Below are 26,699 nucleotides of genomic sequence, written 5' to 3'. Positions count from 1 at the left end.
AGAAAAAGGCTCCATTATTGTAGTCAGTACAAAAATAGGATATAAATGTGTTAAAACGCAGGGATTGTCCTAAAAAAACGATTCCACAAGAGAGCTGACTGTAATGGTCTCAAAACCGGGAGTGAGGATAGAGGGGTGGCTTTGCAGAAGTGTATCCTGGGTAAAACTGTGGAATCATGGGTACATTTCCCTCAGCAAGTGAAGAAAAAAATATTATTTTTAAAAATCAATTAAATACTTGTGAGTCAAAAAAAGACAAACCAAGTAGATAATCCCTTCAAATATACATAGATATGCTATTAGCAATCCAAGAAGCTTAAAAAAAAAAAAAATGTAATCAGCTCTCACCAGCAAAGTGAGGCGGAATGAAATTGACGAAATTGCTGTCGAAAAGCACTGTTTTCGAATAGACATTTTTCAATTGAATATACCTTTGTCGAAAAGCCGCATTTTGACCATTGCAGACATGTCGAATTTTGAAAATTTCGATTTGAAAAAAGTCGAATCTGAAACGGCAGGTATTTTGACGAAAAGTACTGTATTGCATTGTCGAATCTAACTCGACATTTTTTTTGTCGAAAATGCCCCGTTTTTCGACTTTTGCAGCAATTCGACCGCAATTGCATATACCCCTATGTATCTTATTGATGTGATATACCCCCGGGAGGTTTATTAACATTGTATCTTTTTTAAATAAATATAATTCTATATGTATTACTAAGCGCCACCTGGATTCTTTTATATAATTGTTTAATTGTTGGGGGCTGGCATACCCCCTTTCTGGGTGGCTGATGATATACAGACTAGTATAAACACTATTCATCATAGCGCATGAGACCATTTGTTGTTTCTATGGAAATCAAGAATTTTTACACTACTGTACTCAACAACCCTGCCAAGGAATCCTCATCACGCCATAGCTTCAAAAGATATATCTGCTCTTTCTTCCTCCTTCTGGCCTTACAGATCACAGCACCAACTGCTTCCACCACCTCAACGGGACAGAAGGACTGGGCTATCGCAGTATCATCATACCTTGCGCTTATTCTAAATGTTGGGCCACCAATGGGCTTATCTTCCCCAACCTCTCATACATTTTAGAAACAAACTGAACCTCACTTTGTTCCCTAGGACCCTGTTATTCCCAACCCTCCTTTCGCATATCCAGAATGCCCCGGAGTTACTTCTCAGAAAGTAGCTCAAAAAGTTAAAACAGAAAGGGTTGGGGAAATGTGCTCACTGGGGAATAATGGGCACCAGGTGCAATTACCATATGAGAAGATCCTATCTCACAAAACATAAAATAGAATACAAAAGGTTCTGCACTCAGGTTAATGTGTTGTAAGAGTAAAGCAAGACCATTGGTATGCCTGCTTACTTTGTTTCTATGTGAGTGCAAACTCTCAGCCCATTCATCTATTGGTGTATATACAGTGTTGCGCTATACTGTGTCTTATCTCTTTTTTTGGGGTTATCATGGTGAGAATTGAACAGATGAACAAATCCCACAGGATCATGAGAAACTTCTGACTCATCATTCAGACCTCCAACCAATTGACTCATTATACTGTATAAGGAAGGTGTTTCTGTTATTTTTAGGAGGAGTGAAATCCTTATCTAAATATTTTTTTGTGTGTTACATGGAATCCTAACCAGCGCCTATTGAAGTCTATTTCTGTATGTTTCTATATACTTATAATAAATAGGATATTGGTATGCAGAATAAAGAAATCTTAATATTGATGTTGTACTGTCTACAGTAAATGTGTGTTCCGCAATTTGTGGTAAGCCTACATGTTGTTGCAGTTATCTTGTCTTCTTCCTTTTTCTACCTCTGATGGGAGTGCTGGTCGGCGTTGCTGTTGCTTAAAGACTGGTTCCTCCATACTCCTACTCCTATGTGTGCAGTCATAACACACACTGACGTGGTGGCACGGTGACCGCCTGGGGTGTCTGGACTTTCGGGTTCTTTCCTCATTAGCCATCTGGACACACAGTGCAGTCACCGCTGCACTATGCGATACTGTTGATAAAAAGTAGTGCCTCCAATATGTAGCGGCGTATAGCCTTCCTTAGGGATATGGATATGCTTGCCATCACCCACTTTTGCAGACCCCGGTCCAAAGTCTGGACACAGTGGTCAATTGCCAGCAGCGCCACCATCTGATGGGGCAAGTTTTGCTCCGATTTTAATTGCTTCCTCTGTATTTTGATCAAGGCAGCCAACTGAGTACTGACCAGAGTTTCATTGGAGAAACAAAACTAATGGAAGCACTGAGCGCGGCCTGGCCCAGTAACGCTGTCACAACCCAGTATCTCGGTCTTTAAGGTCAAGTACACAGATGCCTCCTTCTAGTAGAGGTTCATATAAATCTGCTGGGTCTCAGCGGAAAAGTATAGCACCAGCTTCTCCATTCACACTTCCAGTGGCTATTTTGCCCTAATTGCCATCTCTCAAAGGAGGTGAAGTAAGCTTCTATGTCGTCAGCTTACATTTTTGAATCTTGGTCTAATCCTTAGGACCCAACTGTTGTTGCTGGTATTGCAGCAGCATCCGTTCATACCTCAATTCTTGCTGCTGATGCATCTGTACCAACTACTGCTGAAATTTGTGTTGTTGACTCTGCTGCTGACCGCTCATGAGAATTTTCAGTAATTCCTCCATCTTGGCTTCTTTGTGGGATGGGAAGCGGAAACTAGTTTCCCTTAGCATCCAACTTCTGGAACCACTTTTGACAAAGAAGCTGTGTAATGGAAGCACACAATGACTCAGGACTTGTCCACTATAGTTTATTTAGTCAGGAAGACCGCAGCCAGCAACCATCATACAGTAAATGTTCACGGCCCTATCACTATCCAACAGAGCTCCACTTCCTAGTCACCGGCCAGCTTTCCAGGCGTCTGTCATACAAATAAATAGCACAAACAGTATTTTTATACCTAATAGGCACTACACACTGGGCGATATGAGTGAAAAAATAGGATTTTAATACCTATCGGTAAATCCTTTTCTCTTTGTCCGTAGAGGATGTTGGGGACTCCGTAAGGACCATGGGGTATAGACGGGATCCGCAGGAGCTTGAGCACACTAAAAAGACTTTGACTGGGTGTGAACTGGCTCCTCCCTCTATGCCCCTCCCCCAGACCTCAGTTATAGAAACTGTGCCCAGGAGAGACGGACATTTTGAGGAAAGAATTTATACTTTAAACACAGTGTGTGTCATACCAGCTCACACCACGAACATACCGCAAAACGTGGCATTCAATAGAATACCAGCCCACGGTATGAAAAATATACAGCCATATGCTGAGAGAATATGTAACACAACCTGTGTGTTAACACAACCAATAAGAAAACACAGCATGCCATGTCATGAACAATGTCAGCAACAGCCTGACAGAAAGAAACACCACCAGAGTGTAACCATAACCAATTACTGCAGACACAGTACGCACTGGGACGGGCGCCCAGCATCCTCTACGGACTAAGAGAAAAGGATTTACCGGTAGGTATTAAAATCCTATTCTCTCAGACGTCCTAGAGGATGCTGGGGACTCCGTAAGGACCATGGGGTTTATACCAAAGCTCCAGACCGGGCGGGAGAGTGCGGACGACTCTGCAGCACCGATTGAGCAAACAAAAGGTCCCCATCAGCCAGGGTATCAAACTTGTAGAACATAGCAAAAGTGTTTGAACCCGACCAAGCAGTCGCTCGGCAAAGTTGAACCGCCGAGACTCCTCGGACAACCACCCAAGAAAAACCCATCTTCCTAGTAGAATGGGTCTCCACCGACTTCGGTAACGACAATCCAGCCGTAGAACAAGCACGCCGAATCGTATCACAGATCCAGCGTGTAACAGACTGCATAGACGCAGGCGCCCCAAACACGCTGGAAACATACCAGACAAACAGAGCCTCTGTTTCCCCAACCTGAGCCAAATTGGTGACCTAAATATTCAAAGCCCTGACTACATCGAGAGACTTTGACTCAGCTAATGCCTAAGTAACCAACGGCATCAGAACAGGCTGATTTCTGCGAAACCCAGAAAACACATGTGTCAGAACTATTATCCGAGTTCTCAATTCCTCTCTACCCACATGGAAGATCAAACAGGGCTCTTGTGAGACAAAGCCGCTACTTCGGACACCCGCCTTGCGGACGCCAAAGCCGATATCATGACCACTTTCCAAAAGAGAAAATTTTAACACAACCTTTCACAAAGGTTCCAAATAGTATGACACAAGAAAACACAACACCACGTCAAGGTCCCACGGTGCCAACGGGGGCACAAATGGAATTTGGATGTGCAGTACTCCCTTCACGAAGGTCCGAACTTCCAGAAAGGGTGCCTATTCTTTCTTGAAAGAAAATTGATAAGGCCAAAAACGTACTTAACGGAGCCTAACTTTAGACCTGCACCCACACTTGCTTGCAAAGAATGGAGAAGAACAACCCCACTGAAAATTTTCCGTAGTAGCCTTCTCGGATTCACACCAAGACACATATTGTCCTCAAACACGGTGGGAAGGCTTTGCCGTTACTTCTTTCCTAGCCTGAAGAAGTGTGGAAATGACTTCACTGGGAATAGCCTTTTTGGCTAGGATATGACGTTTAACCGCCACGCCGCCAAACGCAGCCGCGGTAAGTCTTGATATATACGCCCAGATCTTGTTGTAACAGCGTCTCACGCAGAGGAAGAGGCCATGGATCTTCTATGAGCAAATCTTAAAGAACTGGATACCAAGCCCTCCTTGGTTAAACCGGAATAATGAGGGTCGCCTGAACCTTTGTTCCTCTTACGTTTATCACTTTCCGAAGTGTGAAACCGGAGGGGACACATAGACCGACTGAAAACACCCAAGGTGTCCCGAGGACGTCCACTGCTATAACTTGAGTGTCCCCTGACCCGGAACAATCTCTCGTTGAGGCGAGATGCCAACCTATCGACTTGAGACACTTCTCAAAGACTTGTCACTTCAGTGAAAACTTCTAGATAACGACTGTATTTCACCCGGATGGAGAACGCGTCTGTAGAGGAATCTATTCCTCCATCGTTCACATCCGGAACGAAGGCTGCCAATATAGCGTTTACCAGTCTTTTCACCCAGCGGAAAACCTTTTTGCGGCTTCTGCCATTGCCGCTTTGCTCCTTGTTTCGCCCTGGCAGCTTACTTACACCACTGCTGTCAGGTCCTCCGACAGAGTTAACACGGGCACAACACGAAGCATATGTTCATTGAAAATAGCTCTTAATTTAAGAAAGCTTATTGCAGACAAGCTTCCCAGCTTGACCTTTTTCTCTGGAAATACTTCTCTTGCAAGGACTGCTCCCCAGTCTCGGAAATCTGCATGCATGAACACCAGGATCACATCCTGGATTCCTAACCCTCGTCCCTCTAGGGGGTGAGTACTGAGCAGACACCACAGGAGCGATATCCTGGCTATTCGGATTATAATCCGCATGCATAGGTGAGACCCGGACCACATTTCCAACTGGCCCCGTGAAGCCCACCTTGGCAGTTGACCTGCTCACCGAAAAGCCTCTGAGGCCGCACCAACTCCTTCATCAACGGAACATATTGATGGATTGTCACTGCAAAACTGATCCAACTCAGAATCCCCAGACCTCGTTCCACAGGAAACACAGAACCTCCACTGTTCAGTATCTACTCTGATACCCACCTCCGACATCTGCGTCATTGGGAACAACAGCTATACCCTGTGTTGAAGAACAGTCAGAGAAACAACGATTTGCACCACTCGTTTCATGACCTCACCTTAATAAGGAGAGTGTCTCAGTACATAATAACAATGGGTCTTACTATTGAAAGAACCCCAGCATACAGCCATCACTCCGGTGAAATGGCAAAGACAACCTGGATATCAACCTAGGTAAGCTAAATGTGGGGAAAATGCAATTAACCCCTTTTCTACCTTTACGTGCTGAAGCACCTTCATAAGTAGAAACTATATTCTAAAAATGTATTATTTATTTTTGGATAGCAGGACAATGTCCTGAACCTGACGCAACTCTGGTATGGCGTCGCATACTACCTCCCCTTCCAGAGGGGAATCGCTAAGATCTATTCAAAAAAATCAGTGAGGGGAATCATCTGTAAACTCCAGCATGTCTTCTATGAGTAACTCCCAGGTCCAAGTCCAGTCTCGGACTGACTGAAGAGTAGTAGACGAGTTCCCACCGGAGCGCGCTCCAGTCAGATAGACCATCGACGTGCGGTGGATGTGTGAGACAACAGACAACAACATCCGCTTCTGCGAACCTAACAAGGCTGCAGAACTCTTACCTTGTCACAATTTGCACCGAAAAGGAAAAAGAGAAAAGTATCAAACCGGTTAAACTGACAGCATCCCACAACCGATCACGTCACCAACCGTTGTGAGGGAATCCAACTCACGTAGCAGACTTACCCGCGGTATCTGCCAAGATTGACCGAACCGAGCCCACCCCTACAGCGGTACACCATCCCAGGGAAACACTCCAGTATCTCTCGGATTCAGCCTCAGCATTTCTACTGCAGACGCACTGCAACCTGTCGCCATGTTATAGAAAAGGATCAACATAAGACACATCCCCTCTTTCTATAGGGTAGGTCTATCGGATGCCTTTCCGAATACCACATTCCCCCCCATGTGCAGGCAATGTACATAACTCCAAAGTTAAGAATAAAATATCACTTAGCTTCCTGTGAACGATCATTTGCGACAGGGCCCCGTGTCGACCAGGAGTTGATTTTCACAGTATTCTATCCGCAGCGGAAAAGAATAAACATTCGGGCTTCTTTCTGACACCAACTCGTCACGGCCGACCTAGAGCTTTACCAACAGAGCGACCAGCACATGAGAAGGAATACTATTATTGCAGCATCCATTAAAAATTTAATATGAATACACATAATGTAATACACAACTACACACATATCCTAAATATATCTATATATATATATCTATATATATATATATATCTATATACATATATACAGGTTGAGTATCCCTTATCCAAATTGCTTGGGACCAGAGGAATTTTGGATATCGGATTTTTCCGTATTTTGGACTAATTGCATACCATAATGAGATATTATGGTGATGGGACCTAAATCTAAGCACAGAATGCATTTATGTTTCATATACACCTTATACACACAGCCTGAAGGTAATTTTAGCCAATATTTTTTATAACTGTGCATTAAACAAAGTGTTTGTACATTCACACAATTCATTTGTTTCATATACACCTTATGCACACAGCCTGAAGGTCATTTAATACAATATTTTTAATAACTTTGTGTATTAAACAAAGTTTGTGTACATTGAGCCATCAAAAAACAAAGGTTTCGCTATCTCACTCAAAAAAGTCCGTATTTCAGAATATTCCGTATTTTGGAATATTTGGATATGGGATACTCAACCTGTACATACATACATATATATATATATATATATATATATATATATATATATATATATATATACACACACACACACACACACATATATATATATATATATATATATACACACACACACACACACATATATATATATATATATATATATATATACACACATAAACATATTTATATACATAATATGCAAAAAGTCCGGCACTCACTGTTACTTGGAATACTGTCCCCGTTGCCTTCCGCAAATACAGCTCACACTGTTATGTAGAAAGAGATTAAGACGGCGGCACTCAGGAAATAAAACACAACCACTTCCGTCTTAATCTCTTTCTATATATATATACATATACATATATATATATATATATATATATATATATATATATATATATACACACACACACACACACATATATATATATATATATACACATACACAAATACATATAAGCGGATTATCCGGAACCAACGGGTCCCTAGTGACATTAATGTGTTCTGATTGTGTATGATCATGCACTGATGCCCCAGTTGTAGATCTGCCAGGAAACATTATGGTCGACAGAAAACCTAGTATTTGTCGACAGCAGGGAGTAGTAATCATGCAAAATAACTCCGAGGGGACTGAATGAAGATACATAATAAGTTCAATAACACTCCCCTATATGTACTACCATGTCTGCGCACGAGCTACAGGCCCACGGAACCGTACCCTACATATACATATAACATATATACAGGTATAGGTAGTTAACGCATGTTAATTAACACCCAGTAATAACAGTCGGTGCCGACAGGATCACCCACATACTACTGTGTCTCCCATACAGAGTTTACTTTTGACAAGTATACAACTACCGACTTTCTGACACTGCATCTACAGAATTAAGTACCAACAGTAGCCGGCAATGTCGACTGTGATCCGCATAAATGGCAGAGCACGCACACCTGTCGACCCATGTCGACTAAACTATAGTGGGTATCCGACAGGGAACACACAGATATAAATATATATGTATAACAGAATACCAGCCCATTTGTCCAAAAATAGCGCTATTTTCCTCTAAACAGCACTCAACATTGTGCCCCCTCATGCTTTTGGCGGGGACAAGCAGAAAATGGCGCTGTATCTTGAAGCGAAGGCTAAGCCCCGCCCCTGCCGGCGCGCTCCAGCCCGCAAAAAATATAACTTCGTGTATGCCAACGGGGGTCCCTATACAGTGTATAGACACTGTATAGGTGTACTGTCACCCCCAACAAATTATATATATACACATTGCTGCTCAGGGCACTCCCTCCCTAGCTCCCTGCACCCTCGTAACAACCGTTGGCGTGTGGGAGCAATGGCGCGCAGCGTGACCGCTGCGATATCTGGCGAGGGTATCGGAACGGTGCCCTGCCAACGGTATTTTAATCTTCTAGTAACTTGCTGCCCAGGGCGCTCCCCCCCAGCGCCCTGCACCCTGTGAGTGCCGTTGGTGTGTGGGAGCATGGAGCGCAGCGCGACCACCGTGCTTACCTCCGTGTTTACCTCCGTTACTGAAGTCTTCTGCCGTCACTGAAGTCTTCGAATCTTCACATACTCACCGGCTTCTTTCTTCTGGCTTCTGTGAGGGGGGTAACGGCGCGGCTCCGGGAACAAGCAGCTAGGCGAACCATGTGATCGAACCCTCTGAAGCTAATGGTGTCCAGTAGCCTAAGAAGCAGAGCCCTTGAACTAAGAAGTAGGTCTGCTTCTCTCTCCACGATGCAGGGAGCCTGTAGCCAGCAGGTCTGCCTGAAAATAAAAAACCTAACAAAGTCTTTTAGAGAATCTCAGTAGAGCTCCCCTAGTGTGTGTCCAGTCACTCCTGGGCACAGAGTCTAACTGAGGTCTGGGGGAGGGGCATAGAGGGAGGAGCCAGTTCACACCCAGTCAAAGTCTTTTTAGTGTGCCCATGTCTCCTGCGGATCCCGTCTATACCCCATGGTCCTTACGAAGTCCCCAGCATCCTCTAGAACGTCTGAGAAATACTGTATGAACGATCTCGTTCAATAATGAACGAGATACCATTCATATCTTTCAGTGTGGAGGCACCAGCGATGAACGATGCGCGGCACTGCGCTCGTTCATCGCTGGTGCCCCATCGCTTATGCATGCAGGCCAATATGGAAGATCTTGTCCATATTTGCCTGCACTGCTATAGAGCCAAGTGAAGGGGGGAGTGAAGTAACTTCACCCCCCCCCCCCCCGCCGCTGAGTCGGCCGTATCCGCCGTCGGGCAGCTCGGCGGCGGATCACGCAATGTTTAGGGCCCATTAGTCTCCCCCAGACTGACAGGGAAGTGACACACCCACTCTGCCTTCTTAAGGGAGTTCCTGACAGGTGCGCTGCTTGATCAGTTACATGCTTTCTGCTGCATCAGGCTGCAGGGGAGAAATAAACTGCAGGTAAGACACATTTTCTATCTTCAAATACAACAGTTCACTGGGTTTATCAGCTATATACCCATGGTTCCTGTGTAGCACACTGCTCCTATTGTCACAATATATTTTATCATATGTTCCAAATACACTGGTAAAGAAACAAGTGACTAAAATGAAACTGTAAACCATGTTTCCTACTTAAGTATGATGGAAAAACTTATTCTCATGATGTACAATATCATTACAGAGAATAGTTCCTCTTGCAAAAATAATGACACATTAATATTGTCCCATATATTCCCCGCTAAAATGAACCACTGAAATAACCAGAACTAAAATGTAAAAGAAACTTCGTTCTGGTTTAATAAAAAGTGTACATTATTATAAAACAAACATAAGGTACAAGACAAAAGCAACAGAAGACACACCTAGATGAGCAAGGCAGACAATATAACAGTGGTAGAATGGGAAACTATAAAAGTCACATGCATTCAACGAATTTACAAAATAAAACAGACATAAATATAGTGCACATAAGTATTTAAACTTGAGCAAAGCTTGAAATTAATAAAAAAAATTTTTTTTACATAATATGGTTGTAACTGCTATTAACAATGTGTCTTTTAAGGAGTTTCAAAATTAATGACTTTATAATTCTGTGGGTTATATTATTTTTAATTGTGAGTAATGAAACAAGTTCTACTACAAAAAAAATGATATATGGATTGTGCGTGCCTTACATGTCTGGTTGGATTTCGACTCCACATGTGCAGGGCTCCATGAAATGCATGTGCGAGAATCATAGATTTCTCAGGGCCAAACTGACAGCCATAAAATCCTAAAGTGTTGCCTCCAACTTCTCCAACACGGACCTTTATATTAAAGAGAGCAGAAACATTTTAGAATTGTATTTACAATATTGTTTTAGTTAACATTTAACTCATTTTGTTTGAGGTTTATTTAAGTAACATTTACTTTCACAATACAAACAAATTAATTTAGTAGAAGCACAATCACTTACCTTACAGCAACTGTCCTGCAGTTACACAAACTGTCCATTGCTATATCTGCTGCTTTTACTTCTTGTTACATGTGACTGTTAAAGAGATGTTCAGTAGACAGATATCTCCATATTTTGATGTAAGGTCTACTCTACATCATACACTCAGACACAGCTCCAGCTCCACTGGTACTTGCAACCAGGGACTACAAGTACAGAAAAAGCAGCAGGTACAGCAATGGAAAAAATGCTGCAATTGGTATTAAACAGAAAAAAAAAAGGGTAATAGGGCAAAATGTCACTTTGATAATTAATTAGTGCTTATATTTTTTATATTTAAGGATATTTGGTCAACATAGATAATGAACATGAAAAGGCAAGGGCGTCCTAAATACTGTATGCTTTAAAAACTTTGGGAGCTGCTGCTAACAAAACGCATGGGGGTATATCCAATTGAGGTCAGATCCATTCCGACATGCATTTGTCGGAATGGATCAGACAAGGGCTATTCAATGCCCATCTCAATTCGACTTTAAAAAAGTCGAATTGAGATGACGGACCGAAAATGGGGGAGAGCTGTGGGCAGATGGGGGACATCAGCGCTGCAGGAGGATGTGGCACAGCCGCCAGACCTCACGGCAGCGTCCACCCGGCTCCAGCAAGCGGGACCTCACTTGCTGGAGCCGGGTGGACGCTGCCGTGAGCGGCGGCTATGACACATCCTCCTGCATCACTGTGCTGTAGCACTGCTGTCCCCCGTCTGCCCGTGGCTCTCCCCCCTCTCAGGTCCCTCATCTCAGTTCGACTATTTTATTTTTAAGTCAAACTAAGATGGTCGGAAACGGGGCAAAAACCTGTCGAATTTGTCCCTGTTTCCCGCAGAAGCACGTGAATCGGCAGCTATATCGTCGATTCACGTACTATTCGACAAGTCAAATTCCCCGACTTGTCGAATAAAAATGCCGGGGACTGAATAGGTCGGAACCCCTTCCGGTCTGAAAAAGTCGAAAACTGCAATTTTTTCGACAAGACAGCAGTTTCAACCTTAATTGAATATACCCCAATGTGTGTAACTCAGATTAGCCAGTCGGCAACTGAGCTTTGATTGAACTACAGTATAAGAAGTAAATGTGTCTGTACAGGGGCTGCTCATTGAGGGACTGTATTGGTACAAGTTTTGTCATAACCATAACTGGCTAAATCTCACAGATGTGTCTAATTGGTAATCAAGCTGATTCGCAAGATCTAAGAGGGTGACATAAGTCCAGGATACTTATCCTTTGGTATTTAACAAATCCTGAAAAGATGATGGTTTGGATTTGTTCAGACATACATGCTTAAATTGGTGGTCAACTAGAGTTAAATCAGCCTAATAAGCTACTCCTGAAATTAGTGATGAGCGAGGTTCGGTTTTACTCGGTTTTACTCGGTTTTACTCGGTTCTCAAAACGGCATCTTATTGGCTATCCAAAACACGTGACATCCGTGAGCCAATAAGATGCCGTTTTGAGAACCGAGTAAAACCGAGTAAAACCGAACCCGCTCATCACTACCTGAAATATCACACCATACAGGAGCTCCATCAGACGATTATAGAAATTACATGGTTGGTTACTAGAAATCAGTGCTTTACTTGCCCCACTCCAGTATACTCCAGAGTTTTGACTATAAAAATACTAAGAAAAATACACCTGGACTACCTTGTACGCACATCTCGGGTCAAAACTCCCCAAATTTCCAGCCGTATATATTGCTGCACCTTTGTATAATGCTCACATGAACCCTCGGGTTCATATATGTGTGTGTACATACTAGTCAGTGCCCCAGGCATTTACCTCACTGAAATAAGTGTATACTTTATTACTAAAGAAACTCCCAAAAGTCTAATTTGAAGTGCACAACTTAATACAAATGCCAAAATACACTTAGGGGGCTATCCAATTAGACACAAAATTATCGGACTATCCAATTAGCCCTCTTTTTTTACGTTGGAAAAATTCTCAAATTTTCAGGTGCAACACATAGGATCTGCAACCTATGTGCAACCTATGGATTCCGTGGCTGTGATCGCAGATTTGGTTTCGCCTGCTTAAGGTAGCAGAAACAAAATCCCCGATAAGTCCCGGCATCGGGGCTAATTGGATAGCCCCAGGGGAGGTAACAGGCTATGGTAAATTACTGCGGCTAATTGGATACCGCTCTTTATGTCAATCCAGGACTATAGCAATTTCAGTATAGAGAAAAAAATGAGTTTTATGGTAAGAACTTACCTTTGTTAAAACTCTTTCTGCGAGGTACACTGGGCTCCACAAGGATAGACATTGGGGTGTAGAGTAGGATCTTTATCCGAAGCACCAACAGGCTCAAAAGCTTTGACCTTCTTCCCAAGATGCATAGCGCCGCCTCCTATATCACCCCGCCTCCGTGCACAGGAGCTCAGTTTTGTTAACCAGCCCAATGCAGTAGCAAGTAAAAGAGACGACAACTGCAAGTTGCCACAAACACCACACTCTCCCGACAGGAGAAGTGTCAGCGGCTAATGCCATACCAACCCAAAGAAGCTAAGTGGGTCAGGGTGGGCGCCTTGTGGAGCCCAGTGTACCTCGCAGAAAGAGTTTTAACAAAGGTAAGTTCTTACCATAAAACTCATTATCTGCTGCGGGGTACACTGGGCTCCACAAGGATAGACATTGGGGATGTCCTAAAGCAGTTCCTTATGGGAGGGGACGCACTGTATCGGGCACAAGAACCCGGCGTCCAAGGAAGCATCCTGGGAAGCGGCAGTATCGAAGGCATAGAACCTTATGAACGTGTTCACTGAGGACCACGTAGCCGCCTTGCACAATTGTTCAAGGGTCGCACCACAGCGGGCCGCCCAAGAAGGTCCAACGGACCAAGTAGAATGGGCCGTAATGTGAGCAGGAGCTGATAGACCAGCCTTCACATAAGCATATGCAATCACCATTCTAATCCATCTGGCCAAAGTCTGCTTGTGAGCAGGCCAGCCCCGTTTGTGAAACCCAAACAGAATAAAGAGAGAATCAGATTTCCTAACAGAAGCAGTTCTCTTCACATAGATACGGAGAGCCCGTACCACATCCAAAGGCCGCTCTTTGGGAGACAGATCAAGAGAGACAAAGGCCGGTACCACAATCTCCTGATTAAGGTGGAACGAAGAAACCACCTTAGGCAAATAACCGGGACGAGTCCTAAGAACCGCCCGGTCACGGTGAAATATCAGATATGGGGAACTACAGGACAAGGCACCCAAATCCGACACTCTTCTAGCTGAAGCAATAGCCAGCAGAAACACGACCTTAAGGGAAAGCCACTTAAGATCAGCTGAACCAAAAGGTTCAAACGGAGACTCTTGTAACGCCTCCAAAACCACCGACAAGTCCCAAGGAGCCACAGGCGGGACATAGGGAAGTTGGATACGCAACACACCCTGAGTAAAGGTATGCACATCAGGTAAGGTCGCAATCTTTCTCTGAAACCACACCGACAAGGCAGGCATTTGAACCTTGAGGGAGGCCAGACGCAGGCCTAAGTCCAGGCCCTGCTGAAGAAAGGCCAACAACTTGGCAGTACTAAACTTGAAAGCGTCATAATTGTTAGATGCGCACCAAACAAAGTAAGAATGCCAGACCCTATGGTAAATCCGAGCAGAAGCCAGTTCCCGGGCCCGCAACATAGTTTAAATGACCGCCTCAGAAAACCCTTTAGCCCTTAAGACGGAAGCTTCAAGAGCCACGCCGTCAAAGACAGCCGGGCTAGGTCCTGGTAGACACGGGGGACCTGAACGAGGAGGTCTGGGCATCGTGGAAGTATAATTGGACGCTCTGACGATAGGCCCTGCAGGTCTGAGAACCAGTGCCGTCTGGGCCATGCTGGAGCTATGAGAAGCAGAATTCCTCTTTCTTGCTTGAACTTCCGAATTACCCTGGGCAGGAGAGACACCGGAGGGAACACGTACGGCAGCCGAAACCTCCACGGCACCGCCAGCGCATCCACAAATGCTGCTTGAGGATCCCTTGTCCTTGCTCTGAAGACCGGAACCTTGTGATTGTGTCGAGACGCCATCAGATCTACGTCTGGAAAGCCCCACTTTTCCACTAGGAGTTGAAACACTGCTGGATGGAGGCCCCACTCTCCGGCGTGTACGTCCTGACGACTGAGAAAGTCCGCTTCCCAATTCAGGACTCCCGGAATGAATATTGCCGATATGGCGGGTAGATGGCGTTCCGCCCATTGCAGAATCCGTGAGACTTCCTTCATTGCCAAACGGCTTCGAGTGCCGCATTGATGATTTTTGTAAGCCACTGTGGTGGTGTTGCCCGACTGTACTTGAACAGGACGGTTATGAATGAAATGCTGGGCCAGGTTCAACGAATTGAAGACCACCCGCAATTCCAGAATGTTGATTGAGAGTAGATCCACCGGCCCTGAAGGGAGTGTTGCTCCAGCACCGCTCCCCAACCTCTTAGACTGACATCTGTCGTCAACAGGACCCTGTCAGATATCCAGAAGGGACGGCCCCTGCACAATCGTTGGTCCTGGAGCCACCAGTGCAGCGACAGACGGACCTCCGGAGTCAATTAGATCATGTGAGACCTGATACGGTGAGGCAGGCCGTCCCACTTGGCTAGAATCAGCCTATGGAGAGGGCGAGAATGGAATTGAACATACTCCACCATGTCGAATGCTGACACCATGAGGCCCAGCACCTGCATCGCCGAATGTATCGACACTTGCGGACGAGAAAGGAAGCAACGAATGGCCGAGAGGACCCATTCGGTTTCGGGACTAGAAACAGCGGAGAATAGTACCCCCGGCCCCTCTGAGCAAGAGGCACCTGTACTAGGACTACTGTATCCAAGAGGGTCTGTACCACCGAATGTAGAGTGTTTGCCTTTGTCTGGTCCAAAGGGACATCTGTCAGGCAAAATCGATGAGGGGGACGGTTTTTGAAGGCTATGGCGTAACCTCGAGTGACGACTTCCCGTACCCAGGCATCTGAAGTGGTCTTCAGCCATTCCTGGGTATACCCTAGAAGCCGGCCCCCCACCCTGGGATCCCCCAGGGGGAGGCCCACCCCGTCATGCGGCAGGCTTATCCGTCTTGGAAGCTGGCTGACGGGCAGCCCAGGCTCTTTTGGGCTTCGGCTTACCAGGTTTGGAAGTGCGGGCCTGCTTGTTGTACGCCTGACCTTTTGCTTTACCTGAAGGACGAAAGGGGCGAAAGGAAGTACCTTTAGCCTTCGACACAGAAGGAGCGGTCCTTGGCAGACAGGCAGTTTTGGCAGTAGCCAAGTCAGCCACTATCTTATTTAAGTCCTCCCCAAACAGAATATCTCCCTTGGAAGGGAGTACCTCCAGGGTTTTTCTAGAGTCCAGATCCACAGACCAGGATCTCAGCCACAATATCCGGCGAGCCAGGACTGATGTAGTAGAGGCCTTGGCTGCTAGAATACCGGTATCAGAAGCCGCCTCTTTAATATAGTGAGAAGCTGTGACAATATATGACCAGCATTGTCTAGCATGGTCAGAAGAGATTTCAGCTTCCAACTCTAGGGCCCATGCTTCAATAGCCTCTGCAGCCCATGTTGCTGCAATAGTGGGCCTTTGTGCAGCACCCGTGAGGGTGTAAATCGCTTTCAGACAACCCTCCACACGTTTATCCGTAGGCTCTTTTAGGTAGTGACAGGTAGAGCTGAGGAAACTACCATCCTAGCCACATGTGAGTCTACTGGAGGAGGCGTTTCCCAATTTTTAGACAGCTCTGGCACGAGGGGATAGCGAGCCAGCATCTTCTTTTGAGGCACAAACTTCTTTCCCGGGTTTCTGACGTATATCCACTAGGTGGTCAGAGTGAGGTTAAACTTGTTTAACCACCTTCTGACGCTTGAACCTATCTGGTTTCTTAGGAGGGTTAGATGGCTCGGGATCATCCGTAATCTGTAAAATCAACTTAATAGCCTCCAAAAGATCAGGAACATCCACATGTGAACTACCCTCCCCATCAGCAGTATGTGTGTCAGAATCTGTGGGGTCAGTGTAAGCGCCATCTTCATCAGACGAGGTGTCAGTGACAGCAGTGGATTGTGAGGAGATAAGAGCTCGCTTAGAGGACCCCTTGGTCTAAGGCGAGCAAAGGTCAGACTTTTTAGTAGTCAAGGACTGGTTCAACTTCTTCAATTGAGCAGACAAATTATCCGCCCATAGCAAGTTAGCTGCGGGGACCACATACGGTTGCAGAGGCACAGGAGGTCCCATAGGGGGTGTTAGTTTAGTAACTAGCGTATGCAGAAGCGTGGAGAAAGTAGCCCACAGTGGGTCATTATGTACCCCCGTTGCCACAGTCCCACTGGGGGGCTAGGAGCCCCAAGAACCAGAGCCCACTGCTGCTATAGTCTCCTCATATGGATCTGTGGCTTCAGCAACACCGGCAGTGTGTTCAGCCCCAGAACCGTTACCTTCAGAAGCAGACATGATATAACTTGCAATATCAGGTAACAGTACAATTGTCAGCAGCACAATACCTCTTGCCCAAACCCCTGCGCAGTGTAGTCAGCACAAGCAGAGATACAGGAGAGATATGGTGACTAAAATCACAGAGAAAAATACGTATTAAGAGTATATCTTGTGAATATCCTGTATTATTATAAAACCTGATGCACCAAGCCCTCAGGTTATAGAACATAGGGACAGCAAGGTGAGTGGGAGACACGCAATGGAAATCACTCAGCAAGCTAATGCACACATATATAGTCACAGTTATTGCAGAGGTTATTACCAACAATAATACTGCACTGGACTAGCTTATTTTATATATATATATATATATATATATATATATATATATATATATATATATATATATATATCTGAAAGTAGAGGAAGAAACAGAGCGCCTATAGTGTAGTATCCCTTGGATTAGTTATTGTCACACGCAAGAATATGTATTGCGTACCGGATTACGGCTTGACTTAATGCCTATCGGTCCCCAGGTCTTCTAGTCCACTTCTCTGTCGGGATCTAGATAGGATCAGGAGACAGGGAATCGCTATATAGCGTAGTAAATTTGTAGGTAATATCAGAATTTTTACGTCACATATAAGATTGCATGCGTACCAGATAAAATAATTATTTATGCAGGTTAGTATAAATACTCCAGTACTGGTCCTCATCAGATGGTAACGGTCATCTGGACACCTTTGGATAATGTAGTAAGGCTCCAATCAATAATTCTCATAGAAAATTACAAATTTATTGAGTATACAGAAAATTAAAAAAGGTTTAAATAGCTTAGCTTTTAAATGACATGAATGTCAGCAGTGGTCAGTCGGCAAGTCGATAGTTCAGTCGATAGTTCAGTGTCTCAACGCGTTTCGCCCAGCTCAGGGCTTCATCAGGAGATATCAGCATGCTGCAGTGGGGTCTCATTTATACCCACAGTAATTGTAGCTTATTATGCAAATTACTTCCGGTCCGCGTCATCGGCGAAACCGGAAGTAGAAGTCCGTTTTATAGATTTAATTATATGGTGCCTTAATAGAGGTTTGATCATTATATACTGATCGTAGACCTCTGCATGTTTTCATTTTTAATGTTGGTTCCTTCTGAGACAGACACACTGGTCTGTTTACTATTGCGCCTCTCGGCGCTTGGCTTCCGGCGGGTGTGCGTCACCGCCGGAAGTGACGTGTTCTCATGATCGCGTCTTTGCCAGGAGTGTGTGAGGGAGAGGAATCCTCACACACATGGCTAATTAACATAAATAAACACAGCGGGTCTGCTCTTTTCACTATGGCTGATGAAATGAAGTGTGAATAACTGGATATTAACATTGCTGACTTATATATATCCATAAAATAAATAATATATATAGACATAAGTACATTTCATAAGGATGTTAAAAACGTATATATACAGAAAAATACACAGTTTGTTGTGAACAATAAATAATGAAAAATAAATAAGAAAAATATATAAGAAAAATATGAAATATATATATATATATATATATATATAAAATAAAATGGAATTTTTTACACGCATATTTGTTAAAAATATGATAATATATATATATATATATATATATATATATATATATCTTTAAAAGAATAAAAATATTAATATTAATAAAAAAAATCAACATTAATATTAGACCTTTCTCAGAAACACATAGACCACAAGAATAAATAATAATATGTAGCAGTTATGTGATAATATGGGAACGTGTCATAAGGAGGATACTATTTATGGAGGATATGATTACAATTGTACACATAAATAGGTATATGAATGAAAAATATATATGAATATATATATAAAATAATAATAAATACATATATACTCTAAAATTAAGGAGCGGAGAGCTCCCAAGAGTTCATAAAGATATTTGAACTGATTGAGATAGGCACGGTTACATCACTAATGTTATACCCAGATATATGGGTTATTTTAAGTAGACCAGAAGAATTAAAGAAATCATTTGCTTGCAGATGGGTTGGTGCTTATAAAAATGGTGCTATTTCATAACCCTCATTATGACCATGCGGAGACATAGTATTCAAAGTAAAAATCCAATACATCTCTCGTTGTGAGAGTTTTTTCAAGAGGTCACCACCTCTTGGACCCAATTTGACATGTTCGATCGCTTTGAATGTTAAAGTATCCGTGTTTGAGTTGTGGGTTGTTGCAAAGTGTCTGGAAAGTGGATGGCTCTCTATTTTGTTTTTAACATTCCTCACATGCTCTTGGATACGCAATTTTAGTGGTCTTTTGGTCTTCCCTATATATTTCAAATGGCACCCACATTCGATCACATATATTACTGACGTTGTGTTACAATTGATGAAGTCTTTGATTTTGTATTCTTTCGTGTTATCAGTGTTGTGGAACATTCTCCGATTTGGATGGACAAATTTGCACATATTGCAGTTTCCACATTTGTACATACCAGTACACTTCGGGAGACCTGTTGGAAAATTACGTGAACAACTTAACATGCTTGGTGCTAAAATCTCTTTTAGATTTTGTGCCTTCCTGAATATAATTTCTGGACGTTCAGGAAGCAGGTCTGTAAGGATCGGGTCCATCTTAAGAATGTGCCAGTGTTTAGAGAACACCTTCCTGATTTTTATTTCCTCATTATTGTATTGTGTAATAAATGGGGCACGAGGTTTCTTCATGTCTATCTTCATGTCTTTGGGTTTGAGAATTTCTTCTCTATTTAGATCACCTCCTCTTCTTACTGCTTCCTTGATGATGTGGTCCGGGTATCCTCTTTCTTTGAAACGTTCAGCATAAATCTCTAAACAGGTCTCCCGAAGTGTACTGGTATGTACAAATGTGGAAACTGCAATATGTGCAAATTTGTCCATCCAAATCGGAGAATGTTCCACAACACTGATAACACGAAAGAATACAAAATCAAAGACTTCATCAATTGTAACACAACGTCAGTAATATATGTGATCGAATGTGGGTGCCATTTGAAATATATAGGGAAGACCAAAAGACCACTAAAATTGCGTATCCAAGAGCATGTGAGGAATGTTAAAAACAAAATAGAGAGCCATCCACTTTCCAGACACTTTGCAACAACCCACAACTCAAACACGGATACTTTAACATTCAAAGCGATCGAACATGTCAAATTGGGTCCAAGAGGTGGTGACCTCTTGAAAAAACTCTCACAACGAGAGATGTATTGGATTTTTACTTTGAATACTATGTCTCCGCATGGTCATAATGAGGGTTATGAAATAGCACCATTTTTATAAGCACCAACCCATCTGCAAGCAAATGATTTCTTTAATTCTTCTGGTCTACTTAAAATAACCCATATATCTGGGTATAACATTAGTGATGTAACCGTGCCTATCTCAATCAGTTCAAATATCTTTATGAACTCTTGGGAGCTCTCCGCTCCTTAATTTTAGAGTATATATGTATTTATTATTATTTTATATATATATTCATATATATTTTTCATTCATATACCTATTTATGTGTACAATTGTAATCATATCCTCCATAAATAGTATCCTCCTTATGACACGTTCCCATATTATCACATAACTGCTACATATTATTATTTATTCTTGTGGTCTATGTGTTTCTGAGAAAGGTCTAATATTAATGTTGATTTTTTTTTATTAATATTAATATTTTTATTCTTTTAAAGATATATATATATATATATATTTTATCATATTTTTAACAAATATGCGTGTAAAAAATTCCATTTTATTTTATATATATATATATATATATATATATATTTTTCATATTTTTCTTATATATTTTTCTTATTTATTTTTCATTATTTATTGTTCACAACAAACTGTGTATTTTTCTGTATATATACGTTTTTAACATCCTTATGAAATGTACTTATGTCTATATATATTATTTATTTTATGGATATATATAAGTCAGCAATGTTAATATCCAGTTATTCACACTTCATTTCATCAGCCATAGTGAAAAGAGCAGACCCGCTGTGTTTATTTATGTTAATTAGCCATGTGTGTGAGGATTCCTCTCCCTCACACACTCCTGGCAAAGACGCGATCATGAGAACACGTCACTTCCGGCGGTGACGCACACCCGCCGGAAGCCAAGCGCCGAGAGGCGCAATAGTAAACAGACCAGTGTGTCTGTCTCAGAAGGAACCAACATTAAAAATGAAAACATGCAGAGGTCTACGATCAGTATATAATGATCAAACCTCTATTAAGGCACCATATAATTAAATCTATAAAACGGACTTCTACTTCCGGTTTCGCCGATGACGCGGACCGGAAGTAATTTGCATAATAAGCTACAATTACTGTGGGTATAAATGAGACCCCACTGCAGCATGCTGATATCTCCTGATGAAGCCCTGAGCTGGGCGAAACGCGTTGAGACACTGAACTATCGACTGAACTATCGACTTGCCGACTGACCACTGCTGACATTCATGTCATTTAAAAGCTAAGCTATTTAAACCTTTTTTAATTTTCTGTATACTCAATAAATTTGTAATTTTCTATGAGAATTATTGATTGGAGCCTTACTACATTATCCAAAGGTGTCCAGATGACCGTTACCATCTGATGAGGACCAGTACTGGAGTATTTATACTAACCTGCATAAATAATTATTTTATCTGGTACGCATGCAATCTTATATGTGACGTAAAAATTCTGATATTACCTACAAATTTACTACGCTATATAGCGATTCCCTGTCTCCTGATCCTATCTAGATCCCGACAGAGAAGTGGACTAGAAGACCTGGGGACCGATAGGCATTAAGTCAAGCCGTAATCCGGTACGCAATACATATTCTTGCGTGTGACAATAACTAATCCAAGGGATACTACACTATAGGCGCTCTGTTTCTTCCTCTACTTTCAGATTCCCTTTTGGGCTACGCATACCTAGTGGCACCATTTGAAGATTTGAGCAGCCACCCGTTAAAACGGGGAAAGTGTGGACTATTTGAAAAAATTAATTAATTTTTCTGGACTGGTTATTTGACCAAATTCTATGTATGACTTTTTATATATGTCTTAACAGTAAGGAATCCTATACAAATCGGATAAGCGCACTGATCAACCCTTTGTTGATAAATATATATATATATATATATATATATATATATATATATATATATATATATATATATATATAGCTCTATAATCAATAGATATAACACTGCACAGTAAGAACTGGATGTATATCACAGGGCACTTGTACCAGAGAACCCTGACTAAATGCACTCTTTCTTAACTAACACTGGGGGTGATGTATGAAAAACGTCCTAACGGATGTTATGTGTCTGGGGGCGTATCACCACATTATCGTGGTGATACGCCCGCACCCGCCGCCACAATGTATTATTCAGGCCCCTGCCGATGTGGGAGTGCGTTATCTTACCTGTTCAGCGATAGCGCACCTTCCACATCGGCTGGGCTGGTATCGCTGCTGCTGGCTCTCTGCGCATGCGCCCTTTTGCCCTTCGCCCGGCTCATGCGCTCGCCGGCGCCGGATGTGTTAGGAAGGTCATAGAGGAGGAGGCGTGGGCGGGACTATTGTCCACGAACAATAAAGTTTTTCTTTTTGAATTACCTAAAAAAAAAAAAAAAACACCCACTTTTTAGTACCTGCAGTGCTGTAGCGCCAGCCCTGACCTGGCGAAGCGATGGAGGGGACTTAACAAGCGGTGAGTGACAGTCCCGCCGTTAATACATCAGGGAGGCAGCAAAAAGGTATAGGCACAGCGCTCAGGACGAAGCGGGACCATGCACAATGTAAATTCGTTAAAGTGCCGCATCATACATCGTGATGATGCGGTACCAGCAGCAGTTAGCGTGCGCTATTTGCTGAATGCACATAGCGCACCATCATACATCTGCCCCACTGTCTAATTGACATGTAGAATACTTAAGTGTCATGTAAAGTCACAGCGCTGACAACCAGGCGGCTTTACAAAGGAGGATTTGCCCAAGCAGTCCCAGGAACAGTGTAGCTGGGGAAATAGCGCCCAAACACTGACAGGGAGTGAGGGAGAGACAGATATGCAGTTCCAGGGCGGGAACATTTACTGGAAATGGCGCCCTGGGGCTGGGGGAGGGGCTCCAGGTCTAAGCCTTATCCCCTCTGCTGGCAAAACCACGGGGTACTGCGGGCTACTTGTAAAAAGGTTTAGAGAGAAAACCTGACCACCCATGCCCTGGTGATCTAGTAGGATCGCCTGTACTGCCACAGTGTCCACCGGCCGCGCTGGATCGCGATAAAGTGCGGGTCCCGCAAGCGGGACCCACTTACCTCCTCCCGAAGTGCGGCCACGCGATCCCGTAGAGCCCCAGCCGTGTGTGACTAACTTGGAAGAAAACCGGAGCCTCCTGCTGTAGGTACCCGGCAACCAGGGTGCGGGAGTGTACAGCGCCGCTGGGGGAGAGATGGAGCTGCAGCAGATAATGTCACAATCTGTGCCTCTGCTGCAGCTCTTGTAGTCTTCTTTTTTCCTCAGAAAAAGCTTTTTCTAGAGCTGCTGTGAGCAGCTCTTCCCGTTACATGCTTGCAACTGCAAGCACCAACTACAAACTGAGCTCCTGTGCACGGAGGCGGGGTGATATACGAGGCGGCGCTATGCATCTTGGGAAGAAGGTCAAAGCTTTTGAGCCTGTTGGTGCTTCGGATCTAGATCCTACTCTACACCCCAATGTCTATCCTTGTGGAGCCCAGTGTACCCCGCAGCAGGAATAAAATACTTTTACATATCACTGCAGATGCTTATGTTAAGTTACTGTTGTACATGTTTAGTAAAAATTAATCAATCCACAGCCCCCAAAAAGTAAAACAAAAAACATATTACTAACATCATGCTTCTGCTATAATTTTTTTTAATTGAAAATGAATCTTAAAAGCACCAGAGTTTATTCAGGTACAGTAACAAATTGTTGAATTTTCAATTTATGAAATGTGGTACTGTACTTTATCAAACTTCTGTACAGAATTATTACCAATCTTGAATAAAAGCACCACATTTCTAATTCTAATTTTAAAAACAAAGGTCACATGGATTATGCTGGAAAGTTAAATATAACGCAATAATTTACAGCCCGATGTCTGTATCTGGTCAACTTATGTGAGGTCATATGATTAGGAGGAAGCTTCACATTGCAATATGTTGGATATATCTACATACACATACAGTATACTTAAGAACCAAAAGTCGTGGGACAGGTACCTAGTATCGTGTAGAAAAAGTGTGACAACTCGATGTGGCATCAATTCCACAAGTTGACAGAAAACCTCAGGATAAATGTTGACCCATGCCAACTGGATAGCTTCCAAAAGCTCCCTGATATTTGTAGGTCCAGGATTATACGTGTGAATAAAAACAAATGGTGTCTATCTGAACATCTGTGGTGCCCACCTCTACCATAATATTATATATACATACATACATAAACACACACACACACACACACACACACACACACACACACACACACACACACACACACACACAAGAAATAGCCGGTACTCCAATTAATCTGTATATGCCCAGGTGCACTGCCTAAAAGAGCCTTGCGGATCCCTTCAAATACTGCTTCAATGGTGGCACTCCCCGGACATAATTAAAAGGCATGAGCCCAGACTACTCGTATAAATAGGCAAAATAAGACTGAAACAAGGGACATAAGTGAAGGTTATTTCTATTGTAATTGAGCTCTAACTGCAGTAATATATAATTGCTTGTGTAGTTCAAAAGCAGCTGGCCATTCCTCTTGGATTTTCTGAACACAGGTCACTCAAGTCTAAAATCAAATCCATCTTGACAATAATTTAGTTTAAAAAAAATGACTAAATTAGAACTAATTAAAATGGAGTGTGATAATGGTCAAATGTTGGGGTTATATCATCAAAGGACAGAGCTGAACTTAATAAAGGATCTTTTAACCATCTTTAGCATGGAATATTAAAATGAAAACAATCTTATTCTGACATTCCGCTGCAGCGGAATCAATAGAGCAATACATACTAATCTTAACCCATTACTATGGGGTGAATTCAATGCTTGTCAGATCCTTTCCTTTTAATATGTGGTGGTTTTCCAAGTCACCGATCAGTTGCTTTGACTGATGCATTAAAAACAGAAATAGTAATTAATGCTATTGCCCTTTGAAATCCATTGGTCAAAAACGCAGATCAGCCAATCTACAACAGGAACAACCATGTGATGAGAGGCTAATGTTATGTGTCCTGTTTATAATTGAAATTGTAACTGTTTGATGGGGAGCTCTGAGAATTGTGCCATTACAACTCACAGAAAAAGGACAGGTTAAATAGTCAAGACCAGGTATTAAACTGGAGCAGGACAGTTTTTCCCCTTAGATAGGAGCATGAGAATTTTTTGGAAGCAGTGGGATATTTTTACTAAACTGTCTTGTACTCCACTTTAAAAAAAAAAAACACTTAATAATGTCTTTATAAATGTTCATCTATGTCTTTGGCTGGTTTTAAAGCATAGTGTCAGGATTTATAGTCAAATTCCCAAATGCAAAACCTGACAATACAATGAAATACATGAACTGTAAGCAAAGCTGCACTAAAATGTGCCCAGAGCACTAAAATGCTAGCAGATAGAATTGAAGTTTGAAAGAACTAATAGGCAGCAATTTCAATACTGTTAAAGTATTTTCATTCTCCAGTGCCCTGTCAGAACAGCAATGCCTATAGGATCCCAGAGAACTTGCCTTGCAGCACTCACAATGAACGCCTATAAATATATAAACATGTATACAATGCACCATCGTTATATGCCGTAAACTAATTCTGCCTGGTTTACAACAGATTCCTGTTTTCACAACAGATAGCCTGCAAGCAGGCTGAAATTGAGTCCAACAGAAATGAAACAACTGTCCTTGTATGTTTGCTCAGACATGACTGCACAAGATATTCAAGCAGGCAGCAGACTGAAACATTCCAAATGGAAGAATTAAGTGTTGCACCCTTAGGGACATATTCTTTATCCATTGATGGCTTACGGTGTTTTTAGCCTTGAAATGAAATAAAGCCTAGTTTACTGCACCAGAGGAGGTCTTACTCAACAAGTCAACAACTATATAAAAGATTGGAAAGTGAAATGACAATTAAGATTTAGGTTTTGGATAATTGAATATTAAACATTATCAATGTTCACAGAGGTTCACTTAATGGACAATTCTGGATAGAAGTCGGATTTTGCGTATGCAGTGTCGCACAGTGGACCCAGCACCTGCAAGATGCACTGCGCAGGTGCTGGGACCCAAGACTGGTTGTCTCCTCTCTAGGCATGGGGGTAGCGACAGTCCCTCTACTACAA

General features: G+C 42.7%; 1 protein-coding gene across 3 annotated transcripts in view; it reads right to left on the bottom strand.

The window, feature by feature from the left end:
• The window catches only part of ELP2 (elongator acetyltransferase complex subunit 2), a 405,605-nt gene that overhangs the window by 198,881 nt on the left and 180,025 nt on the right, over positions 1–26,699 (bottom strand). For all 3 annotated transcript variants that reach the window (XM_063922926.1, XM_063922927.1, XM_063922928.1), the window contains one exon: positions 10,568–10,699. In XM_063922926.1, the coding sequence (XP_063778996.1) occupies positions 10,568–10,699 (132 nt within the window). The remainder of the gene's footprint in view (positions 1–10,567; positions 10,700–26,699) is intronic.

This window comes from Pseudophryne corroboree, chromosome 5, assembly GCF_028390025.1.
Source record: "Pseudophryne corroboree isolate aPseCor3 chromosome 5, aPseCor3.hap2, whole genome shotgun sequence".
Classification (NCBI taxonomy): Eukaryota; Metazoa; Chordata; class Amphibia; order Anura; family Myobatrachidae; genus Pseudophryne; species Pseudophryne corroboree.
Note: the sequence above shows the minus strand (reverse complement) of the source record. Positions and strands in the feature narration are given on the sequence as shown.